This window comes from Trachypithecus francoisi, unplaced genomic scaffold (genome assembly GCF_009764315.1).
Source record: "Trachypithecus francoisi isolate TF-2019V2 unplaced genomic scaffold, Tfra_2.0 Lachesis_group20, whole genome shotgun sequence".
Lineage (NCBI taxonomy): Eukaryota > Metazoa > Chordata > Mammalia > Primates > Cercopithecidae > Trachypithecus > Trachypithecus francoisi.
The window spans coordinates 8098014-8109687 of NW_022681466.1; the positions used below are offsets into that span (position 1 = coordinate 8098014).

The following is an 11674-nucleotide window of genomic DNA, read 5'->3' on the forward strand; positions in this document are numbered from 1 at the left end:
CATGCCAGATTCAATCCTATCAGATGAACAGTTTCTGGCAAGTTCCTACAAAGAGGATTTAGAGGACATCAAAAGCTTCATTTAAAAAACAAAAAAGGAAAACAACAACAACAACAAAACACTCCTGGGCAGCAATCTGTACTCTCCGCACCCCCTGTCAGGGAATATCAGGTCCAACTCTGGGCGCTACATTTTGGGATAGAGAAAATATATGACAGAGAAGAAAACTAAGAGATGAATAAAATCCGATGGAAGAGGGTTGGAGAAAATGGCATAATTTTATTGGGGAAAACCAGGTTGAACAATTTTGACCACGACCAGCTTTAAATATACTAACAGAAGATAAGGGTTGGGCACAGCAGTTCACATCTGTAATCCCAGAGCCTCAGGAGGCCGAGGCAGGAGGCTGGACTGAGGCCAGAAGTTTGAGACCAGGCCTGGGCAACATGGCAAGACACTATCTCTACAAAAAGTTAAAAAATTAGCTGGGTGTGGTGGTGTGCACCTGCAGTCCCAGCTACTCAGGAGGCTGAGGCATGAGGACCACTTGAGCCCAAGAGGTCAAGGCTGCAGTGAGCTATGATTGCGCCAATGCACCCCAGCCTGGTTCTCCAAATAAACAAATAAAAGAAGAAGAAGGCAGGTGGTCAGTTTTTAAAATCTCTTGAGGGTGCAGTGGCTCACGCCTGTAATCCCAGTACTTTGGGAGGCCAAGGCAAGTGCATCGCTTGAGGGCCGGAGTTTGAGGCCAGCCTGGCCTGTAACCCACGAAACCTTGTCTCTACTAAAAATACAAACATTAGCTGGACGTGGTGGTGGGCGCCTGTAATCCCAGCTACTCGGGAGCCTGAGGCAGGAGAATCGCTGGAACCTGGGAGGGGTAGGTTGCAGTGAGCTGAGACTGCGCCACTGCACTCCAGCCAGGGTGACAGAGCGAGACTCCCTCTTAAAACACACACACACACACACACACACACACACACACACACACACACACACACACATACATCTTGAGGAGCCCTCACCATAGGAAGAACTTCATGAAAAGCTAATGGCTGACTTGACTATGGAGTAGGGTTTGCTACTCCATAGTAGATCTCCAGCAGAACACCATTAGGCTGGTGGCATTTTCTCCTCTTAAGGTGGGAGGACGGCTTGAGCCCAGGAGGTGGAGGTTGCAGTGAGCTGAGATTGCACCATGGCACTGCAGCCTGGGTGACAGAACCAGACCTTGTTTCAAAACAGCGAGATTTATCTCAGACTCTGAGTCCTCAGCAAATAAGAATCAGGCCAGGAGAAAAACGATTAATACCAAGGTCATCACACAAGAAGGCGCTTGCTGAGAATCTGCCAGGGTTGTCTCCCCCAGACGTCAGGTTGGTCAGCAGGTTATAAATGTGTGCAAGGAGTTCGAACTTGAAAACATTAAATACACACATACACAGGCCACAAAACTGGAGCTGAAGGGTTGAGCGCAGTGGCTCGCACCTGTAATCCCAGCACTTTGGGAGGCAGCGGTTGGCAGATTGCTTGAGCTCAGCACTTTGAGACCAACCTGGGCAACATGGCGAAACCCCATCTCTACAAAAAATACAAAATGTATCCAGGCATAGTGGTACATACCTGTGGTCCCAGCTACTTGGGAGGCTGAGGTAGGAGGATGGCTTGAGCCTAGCAGGCAGAGGTTACAGTGAACTGAGACTGTGCCACTGCACTCTAGCCTGCGCGACAGAGTGAGAACCTGTTTTTTTTTTTAAGCGAGTTAATTTTAGCAGTAGGGGGTTCTATATCAAGTTTAGTGACACTAATGTTAACAAATTCTGATAACCCAACACCATTGGACCAGCCGAGGCCCTAGGTCAAAAAAAAAAAAAAAAAAAGAATACATTGAAAAAAACAAACAAAAAACTGGAGCTGATGCCTGGAAAGTGGACAATCACTTCTGTAAGTCCTATGGAAATTCAGAGGCAACATCTGAAGATAAACAAGTTGCATAAGTCCTGCAATGGGTTTTCTCTGAGCCATTAAATCTCACGTAGCATTATTTAGCCAATGTAACCCTGTGTCCAGAAAACAGCATCACAGCCGGGCGTGGTGGTGGCCACCTGTAATCCCAGCTACTCAGGAGGCTGAGGCAAGCAGGAGAATCACTTGAACCCAGGAGGCGGAGGTTGCAGTGAGCTGAGATTGCGCCACTGCACTCCAGCCTGGGCAACAGAGGGAGACTCTGTCTCCAAAAAAAAGAAAAAAAGAAAACGAAAACAGCATCGCTTCTACCACCTCGCAGCGAGGCATACAATGACTAGAATGACTGCTGCAGCACCCTCCAGCTTCCTTTTCAGCTTTTTCTTCTTTTTCAGACAGGGTCTTGCTACCCAGACTGGAGTGCAGTGGTGCTTTCAGAGCTCACTGCAGCCTCTACCTCCATAACTCAAGTGATCCTCCTGCCTTGGTCTCCCAAAGTGCTACTGTGCTTGGCCCTTTCCAGTCTTTTGACCAAGCAGCAAGCAATAAGAATGCTGAAAACAGGGCTGGGCGTGATGACTCACGCCTGTAATTCCAGCACTTTGGGAGGCCGAAGCAGGAGGATCATTTGAGGCCAGGAGTTCAAGAGCAGCCTGGCCAACATGGTAAAACCTCATCTCTACTAAAAATACAAAAATTAGCCAAGCATAGTGGTGCATGCCTGTAATGCTAGCTACTCGTGAGGCTGAGGCAGGAATATTGCTGGAACCCGGGAGGCGGACGTTGCAGTGAACTGAGATTGCGCCACTGCACTCCCGGGTGACAAGAGCAAAACTCCATTTCAAAAACAAAAAAAGAATGCTGGAAAGAGCTTTGCATGAGGCCCCCTTAGAGAAGGGGCTTCTGGGCCGGGCGCGGTGGCTCATGCCTGTAATCCCAGCACTTTGGGAGGCCGAGATGGGCGGATCACGAGGTCAGGAGATCGAGACCATCCTGGCTAACACGGTGAAACCCCGTCTCTACTAAAAATACAAAAAACTAGCCGGGCGAGGTGTCGGCGCCTGTATTCCCAGCTACTCGGGAGGCTGAGGCAGGAGAATGGCGTGAATCTGGGAGGCGGAGCTTGCAGTGAGCTGAGATCTGGCCACTGCACTCCAGCCTGGGTGACAGAGCGAGACTCCGTCTCAAAAAAAAAAAAAAAAAAAAGAGAAGGGGCTTCTGAACCTGATCTCCTCGTCCTGTTCCCTACATCTGTCCTTAACAGTGGCAAGCCTAGTGTGGCCAAGTGCAGGCTGTTTCAGAAATACTCCTAAATATCAGGGATCTGGCATTTCTCCGGAAGACTGTCCACCAGAGGCCCGGGCTGGTCTCCCTCCTCCCACACTGTGGTTTGGACTGACTGGGAAAGAGCAGGACTATAAAACAGAAACTGTTTGCACGCTCACCATTTCATTTCTAGCTCTCCCAAGCTAGGTGGCTTTTTTCTCAAGACATATTCTTTAAAAACGTACTCCTTGCTAAGCAGAAAATTCCAGCTGACATGAGTCTGTAACCAAGACTCTTTCTCTCTGAAAGAACAAAGTTTAGCTATTAGGAAAGCCCCTGGACTTCTTTCGTATGTGGGAAAAAATTAAGTTATGCGCTCAAACAACTTTACAAAAAAAATACCCACTGGAACTACTGAATATACAAGTCCACTGACAGCCCTCCAAGGCATCTTCTATTCAGCTGCTCTATATCATTATAATTATTGTGAATGCAATATTTTACGTTCTACCTTTTTACTTATTTCATACTAATTTGCTAATGAATCCAATGTGCTAATTAATGAACATTTTGGATTATTTCTAGTTTTTTCCCCAGTAAGTCACTGGGCCTGTTCTGGACTAAGTATTTGTGTCCCCTGCAAATCCATCTGTTGAAGCCTTAACCCCCCGTGTGATGGTGTTTGGAGGTGGGGGCCTTTGGGAGGTGAGATTTAGATGAGGTCACGATGGTGGCGCCCCTACGATGCTATGAGGGTCCTGATAAGAAGAGGAAGAGACATTCCTCTCTCTCTGGCATGTGAAAGTACAGCAAGAAGGTGGCTGTCTGCAAGTCAAAAAGAGAGCCCTCATCAAAACCAGAATCTGCCAATACCTCATCTTGGACTTCCCAGCCTCCAAAAGTGTAGGAAATAATGCCTGTTGTTTAAGCAACCCAGTCTGTGGTATTTTGATGTATCAGCCTAAGCTGCTTAAAGACAAGGACCTAAAGTGATATAAACAACTGGCAAATATCTGCTTGGTCCTCCACTACTTGGCTTCTGAGATTTTGCTAAGAGAACAGAAAGTAGGGCCACATTGCCACCACAAAGGCCCACACTGCCACCACAAAGGCCCACACTGCCATCACAAAGGCCCACACTGCCATCACAAAGGCCCACACTGCCATCACAAAAGCAAGACAGATGATGGAAAAGTTCACCTGCTCCTGGGTCATTCTGGGAAGGCTGGGGTCTCTGCAGCTTCCAGAGCCCACACCTATGGTGAACAGGTTGGTGAGGGCAGAGGACACAGGTGGACCTGACAGCAGGATGACTTCAGGGGACCAGGGCCAAGTCACATGGTGAAGACAAACAGATGGAGGCTGTGCTACCCACTCAGACCACCACCACCAGAGTGGCTGAAAAACCAACGCCTTTCCCAAGAAATTTCCCACTGGGCTTCTTTGTTTCAACATTCTCTTTTGAAAAATTCCAAACCTGGCCGGGCGCGGTGGCTCAAGCCTGTAATCCCAGCACTTTGGGAGGCCGAGACGGGCGGATCACAAAGTCAGGAGATCGAGACCATCCTGGCTAACACGGTGAAACCCCGTCTCTACTAAAAATACAAAAAACTAGCCGGGCGAGGTGGCGGCACCTGTAGTCCCAGCTACTCGGGAGGCTGAGGCAGGAGAATGGCATGAACCCGGGAGGCGGAGCTTGCAGTGAGCTGAGATCTGGCCACTGCACTCCAGCCTGGGTGACAGAGCGAGACTCCGTCTCAAAAAAAAAAAAAAAGAAAAATTCCAAACCTACAGAAAAGTTGAAAGAATAATACAATGAACACCATACACCCTTCACCTAGATTCACCGATTGTTAACATTTTGCCATCTTTGCATTCTCGTTCTCTCCATACACACCCACACTGTGCGTGTGAGTGTGCCTGTAACTATTTGAATCATGGCATGTCATCCCAAAATGTTTCAGCATGCATCTTCCTAAGGATAAGGACATTGTTTACACAGCCATCTGCCGGTATTGTACACAAAAAATTCAGCGTTGATTCAATAAGCTTACCTAACACACCCATTCATTTAAAAAATGTCTCAATTATCTCCACTATGTCTTTTATAGCTCCCTACTCCCATCCCTGATCAAGAATCCAATCAAGGATCAAGATTGTATTTATGTGTCATATTGCTTTAATCTCCTAAATCCCAATTAAATCTAGAAGAGTCTCTCTGTGCATGACACCGGCCCACTGCCTTGCAGGAAGTCCCTACTCTGGTCTTTTTTTTTTTTTTTTTTTTGAGACAGAGTCTCGCTCTGTTGCCCAGGCTGGAGTGCAATGGCACGATCTTGGCTCAACCGCAACCTCAGCCTCCTGGGTTCAAGTGATTCTCCTGCCTCAGCTTCCTGAGTAGCTAGGATTACAGGCGCCTGCCACCATGCCTGGCTAATTTCTGTATTTTTAGTAGAGACAGGGTTTTGCCATGTTGGCCAGGCTGGTCTTGAACTCCTGACCTCAGGTGATCCTCCCGCCTCAGCCTCCCAGAATGTTGGGATTACGGGCTTCGGCCATCGCGCCTGGGCTCTAGTCTGTCTTTGAGCAGAGCTAGGCCCCAAGTGCCGAGATACTTGAGTCCTGGCACAGACAAGAGATTTAACTCTAGTGCTATTCAAATGACCCTTGATGCTTTGCCAATGACCACTGTTTGGGAATCCGACCATCCAGCCTTGCTCGAATCCACAACTCCATTAGGTAAGAGGCCTGGCAATCCTAAAACCCCAACCTACACAGGAGCACCAAGAAAGCCCTGAGTCCTGGGCTGAAAAGAGATCAGCTCTTGTTCTTGACTTCGTTGGCTCATGATTCTTTGTGTGAACAGGACTTGCCTGTAATGCTTCCTCACAGCCCACCCCGCGCTAATCCTTAGGAGAGAAAAAAAAAGAGGTTCTCGCAGTATCTTTCCGCTTCTCCTCAGCCTCCCTGCCCTGGCCTGTGCTGCCCTGGTGAGGCTGCAGTGATCTCATCCCCATTTCTTTGGTCCATTTTCAGGGTCTCAGCCTACAGTGGCCCCTCCCCACTACTTTGTCCTTGGCCAAAGAGGGCACCATGCACCTAGGGGATGCTCCTGAGTGATCCCCAACAGCAGCGGAAGGCTGCTTCCCGGGGTGAGAGATCCTCTCAATAATCAGCTTTGTAGTTGGTGGCAGCAGCTGCCCCAGCCAGCCCAGGCATCCTTGGGAAGGGAGAGGACTGGATTAGAAAGGAAGCAGTTAATGGAAAATGAAGAGGGAGGGGAGAGGTGAGTTACATGCTGCTCCCCAGGGCAGTGACTTCTGAGCTAACAGCAGGTGGCGTTACCCTCCTCCCTCGCTGTTGGTGGGGTTCCCTTAGGGAGGGAGGGAGGGAGGGAAGAAGGAGGCTGGCAGAGGGCATTGTCCCACTTCCCAACCCCGATTTGAGTTGTCTTCCCCAGGGGGCCTTTTTCCCGATCTGTCCTCCAAGCCCCAGCAGTGTGATCATCAGAAGAAAGCACTGGAAGCTCTTGGAAATGCTGGAGTCCACTTCAGGACAATTTCTTTTCCTTTCTTTTTTTTTTTACTTGTCACTGACTTGAAGCTCATTAAGACAATTTCTAAGCAGCTTCTTAAGTAATGCCACCACCGGGAGTGGGTGGGATGACACAGTATCTGTGTCCCCACAGCACCTGGCTTAATGTTTGCAGGCAGGAGTTTTGGGGGAGCTTTGGCCAGCTCAGGAAGGCCTGGGGACTGGAGCCCAAAGGGGAAGGACACTAACTTCAATTGAATTCTCCTGTTGGGTGGGTTCCCTCTGGAGGGTGCTTTACCGGGAAGACAAACACAAGCCTCAGGTCATCCTCACTGGCACCTATGTCATAGGGACTGGCTGGCATGTGAACCCCCGTACCGCCTTGTCCTTCAGAGCACCCATTCAGCCTCAGAGGACGAGCATTCGCCCAGACAGAGGAAAATTATGCGAGGGGCCCTATTTAAACACCAATGAACCTATTCCTGTAGGTATCATGTGCTGAGAGCTGAAAGCCTTGTAAAAAGTTCTTTAAGCGTCGTGCCCCACAGGATTGAGATAAGACAGGGTGCTGCTGAAGCACATTTTGCACTTCAGTCCAGAGCCTGGTGTGGGTGATAAAGGGACAGCCCTGTAAGGCCAGGGCTAACTGACTGAGGGTGCATGACGGCTCCAGAACTGTCTAAAGGCCTCTCCTGCTCCCGCGAGACCTCGATGGAGGCAGGAATCCCAAATATGGGAGCAAACACAACAGGTCAGCACATGTCCAAACCGCCCCCCTCCACCATCACCCAGTGAGGTCTGCAAGCTCACCTCAAGCAAGAACGGCAGGGCCTGCCCCCCGACCCCCCAACCCATTAAACGGGCTGGTTAGAATCCTCTCTAATGACACAATTAGTCACCCACTTGTCAAGCAAAGCGCCTGCTCAGATGGGGTCTGGCACACTTACTCAGCAAAGAGAAATGCCTCTGAGCACAGCCTGGCTGCCTCCTCCTCCCACTAAGGGCTTCTCTCCAGGGTAAACCATTGTGTCCAGCACAGGACAGAGTGGGCACGTGGGCACGTAGGCACGCAGACAACGCGCATCCCGGCTCTCCTCCCTTCCAAGAAAAGGAGCTCAGGGGTAAGAACAAGGGATTACAATCCCACTGGAGACCATGGCGGTGGCCTGGACCAGCCAAGCGTGATGAACTCCTGGGAACATGAGCACACAGGTTTCCAGTCTAGAGTGTAGGGGCTAGGATGAGTGGATGAGGGAAATCCGATTCCTCTCCTGATATCCACAGGCAGGACAGGGTGGCCAGGGCCGAGATGACGGACAGCATGGTGGGAGGCCTGGGGCAGAGGCAGGGAGGGCCGCTTTGGGGTGCTCACTGGTGCTCCAGGAGGGCTTTATCCTGCATCTTCACTCCAGGCCCAGCTTACCTACAACCCGGGGGCGTGGGGATAGGAGGCTGTTAGGAGATGTGTAGCTTAAAACGACAATAAAAAGAACTGCTGGGCTCGGGTGCCTTTTCTTTCAGTCTCAGCCTACGGGCTTCACAAAACACCACAGCACTGACTCTGAAATCTTGACTTCAAATTGAAAAAGAAAAGCCAGCTTTCCTCTCTCTCCCCCCGAAAGTACTACTTTTTAAACATCAAGATAACTCCCATGGCAGGCCTTGAAATAAGCCATAGGCACGTGGATTTGGGAACCGGTGGGCGGGAGGGGTCAGAGGTGGGTGTGGAGCAAAATTCCAAGTCCCGGTCGCGAGGCCTGGGAGCCAGCAGCTGCGGAGCACGCCCTGGGCTGGGAGAGGCCGAGGTGAGAGGAGAGCAAAACACCTGCAAACAAACTCCTTCGGGGTCGCCCCTCGCCACACTTTCTGGGGGAGGGCAGCGACTTTGCAGGGCTGCGGCTCAGCATGGCGGGACCTGCATTTCCTGCGGGCCGAGGGTTCTGCGCTTCCCGGGGGCAGCCTGGGCTGGAGGCTGCGGTCCCGCTCCCTGGCTCGGCGGGGAACGGCAGCGGCGGCTGGAGCCCCGGGGGTGGGGAGAGGGCCTCGGGGGCCCCGGTGCGTACCTGCCTCGCCTCCGCCGCCTGCTCCTCCGCCTCCGCTGGCGCCGCCGCGGGATCCCCTGGCCCTTCGGGCTCCCCCGGTCCCGCGGGCTCCTCGGGCTCCCCCGGTCCCGCGGGCTCCCCGGGCTCCCCCGGCCCCGCGGGCTCCCCGGGCTCCCCCGGCCCCGCGGGCTCCCCAGGCTCCTCCGGCCCCGCGGGCGCGGCCGCCGGCTCGGGGGCGCAGGGGCGGGACGGCGCCGGGGCCCTGGTGGCCTCGGCCGGGGGCGCGGGTTCCGGGGGCGTGCAGGCAGGCTCCGGGCTCGCGGCCGCCCCACGTCGCACCAGCAGCCAGGCGAGCAGAAGGGCCAGCGCGGTGACCAGCGCAGGCAGCGCGGCCAGCAGCTCGGCCGGCGCCTCCATTGCGCCGCGGCCGCCGAGTGCCGGCCCGCTGGGACCCCGAGGGAGCCCGCCGCGCCCCGTCGCCGCGCCCCGCCCCGGGGCGGAGCCCCCGTCGCCCGCGCCCCGCCCCCGACATCCTCCGGCCCCCGGTGGTGACGCACAGGCTGTAAGCAGTGGTGTAGGGGGGCAGAGCCCTGACCCCCTGGGAGGCACAGGAGGGCCAACCCCTGCCCAGCCTGGGCAGCCTTGACGCTTTGGGGCACATTTAACTCAGGTTCAATTTGAAATACTGTATGATGTGCCCTGAGGTTGTCATCTTTCGCCTTGGTACAGCAGTTCGTCTTAGAGCATTTTGGAAATATCAGTGCTAGTTGGGGAATGCAGAGAGACAAGCAAACCCAGGAAGATTCGTGGAAACAGCAGCCTGGATTGCCTTGTAAAACAATGAAAAGCCGGATTACGTTTAGCCACTGCCATTTTTATAGGCATGTCAGGAGTTGCTTTTAATCCTTAGGGTTGCCTTAATGCACTTTCACAGAGGACATCTCCAGATCCCGGCCAGTGAATGCTCCCTTCGGCGCTGAGGCCAGCAGTCTTCAACACAGGTCTCCCTGTAACATAACATGGCTCCCCCGCCCCTAGACCTGAAATTCAGCTGCAGGTCCTTGGTCAACGCTATTCCTCCTACCGGACTTTCTTCTTTGCACAATTCCAGAATGCATGCAGGGTGGGAGGGCGCAGTGAAGGAAATGAAGGCTATTGTTTTTGTTTCTCTAGATCCTCCCAGGCCTCTGTTGCTGAACAGTGGATTTTGAGATAAACACGTTGTAACCAAAAACATATTTTCCTACCACGCCCCACCCACTCTTTAGTTATTTTAAATAAACACAAGACGAGCATGTCAGGTACCATGCCAAACATAAGGCCTAATGTTAAAACACGGTTCCAGTTTTTGCTGAGGATGCATTTAATACTTTTTTGGGAAAATTACAGTGCCTGAGCTGATCTGTGATATAAGCCAAGATGTTAGATGAAGTGCTTTTTAAATGAAGATATACAAACAAGACCCCCCAGCAACAAGGAGAGCTGAATTCTGCTGCACTGCATGATATTAAAAGGGCCATGCATTTCCTTTTAGTAGTGGTTGATGAAAAGAGCCCCCAAACTATAAAATGTGAAATAGGCTTTATTTATGAGCAACTAGCTTTTGACCACTGTGGAACTTCCAGTCAGTGTATGGGCCTTACTATTTTTTCCTTTTCTTTTTTTTTGAGATGGAATCTTACTCTGTTGCCCAGGCTGGAGTGCAGTGGCGCTATCTTGGCTCATTGCAACCTCTGCCTCCCGGGTTCGAGCGATACTCCTGCCTGAGTAGCTGGGATTACAGGTGCATACCACCACGCCCGGCTACTTTTTTTCTATTTTTAGTAGACAGGGTTTCACCATGTTGGTCCAACTGGTTTCGAACTCCTGACCTCAGGCAATCCGCCCACCTCAGCCTCCCAAAATGCTGGGATTACAGGCATGAGCTTTCGTGCCCAGCTGACCTTCTTTCTTTCTTTCCTTTTTTTTTTTTTTTTTTTTTTTTAAAGGAACAGGGTCTTTTTTTTATTTTTTCTTTTTTTTTAAAGAGATGGGGTCTCACTATGTTGCTCAGGCTGGAGTGCAGTGGCTAGCCACAGGCATGATCATAGCTTTCTGCAGCCTCGAAATCCTGGGCTCAAGTGATACTCCGGCCTCAGCCTCTTGGGCAGCTGGTATTACAGGTGTGCATCTATGCTTCTGGCCCAGGGTCTTAATTTTGTGCCCCATTCTTTGTTTTAAAGTATAAATACATTTTTAAAAAGTCCTGTTCTGCTGACAAAGTACATTCTATTGACTTTCAAATGAGTAAGAAAGAAAATAAGGACAAAACAATGCCAAAAACACAACTCCAAATCATGTTGCTTTATTTAAAATGATGAACAAGTTTCACCCAAGTGAAGTTAAAAATACCAACCCAATGACAGATCCACAGGCATTTCATGGCAGACCCCATGGCTAATGACAGATCCACAGGCATTTCATGGCAGACCCCATGGCCAATGACAGATCCACAGGCATTTCATGGCAGACCCCATGGCCAATGACAGATCCACAGGCATTTCATGGCAGACCCCATGGCCAATGACAGATCCACAGGCATTTCATGGCAGACCCCATGGCTAATGACAGATCCACAGGCATTTCATGGCAGACCCCATGGCTAGACGGACACAGGACAGTGTTCTGACAGCTCCAGGAGGCACGAGTGCGCAGAAGACAGTCCCAGTTCTTCTGTAGTATCCGGTCACCTTGGAGACAGCTGGCCAGGGCTAGCTCTCCTTCCAGGAGGTTCACTGGGGCTTAGATGAATTTTTTTTTTTTTAAAGACAGAGTCTCACTCTGTTGCCCAGGCTGGAGTGCAGTGGTGTGATCTCAGCTCACTGCAA

General features: G+C 51.3%; 1 protein-coding gene across 1 annotated transcript in view; it reads right to left on the reverse strand.

The window, feature by feature from the left end:
• Positions 1-9302, reverse strand: part of MXRA7 (matrix remodeling associated 7) — a 34323-nt gene extending 25021 nt beyond the window's left edge. Inside the window, exons 1-2 of the mRNA XM_033182316.1 lie at positions 8988-9302; positions 8829-8933 (exon numbers count right to left, since the gene is read on the reverse strand). Of these exons, the coding sequence (XP_033038207.1) occupies positions 8829-8933; positions 8988-9224 (342 nt within the window). The 5' untranslated portion in view covers positions 9225-9302. The remainder of the gene's footprint in view (positions 1-8828; positions 8934-8987) is intronic.
• Between the last annotated feature and the right edge of the window lie 2372 nt (positions 9303-11674).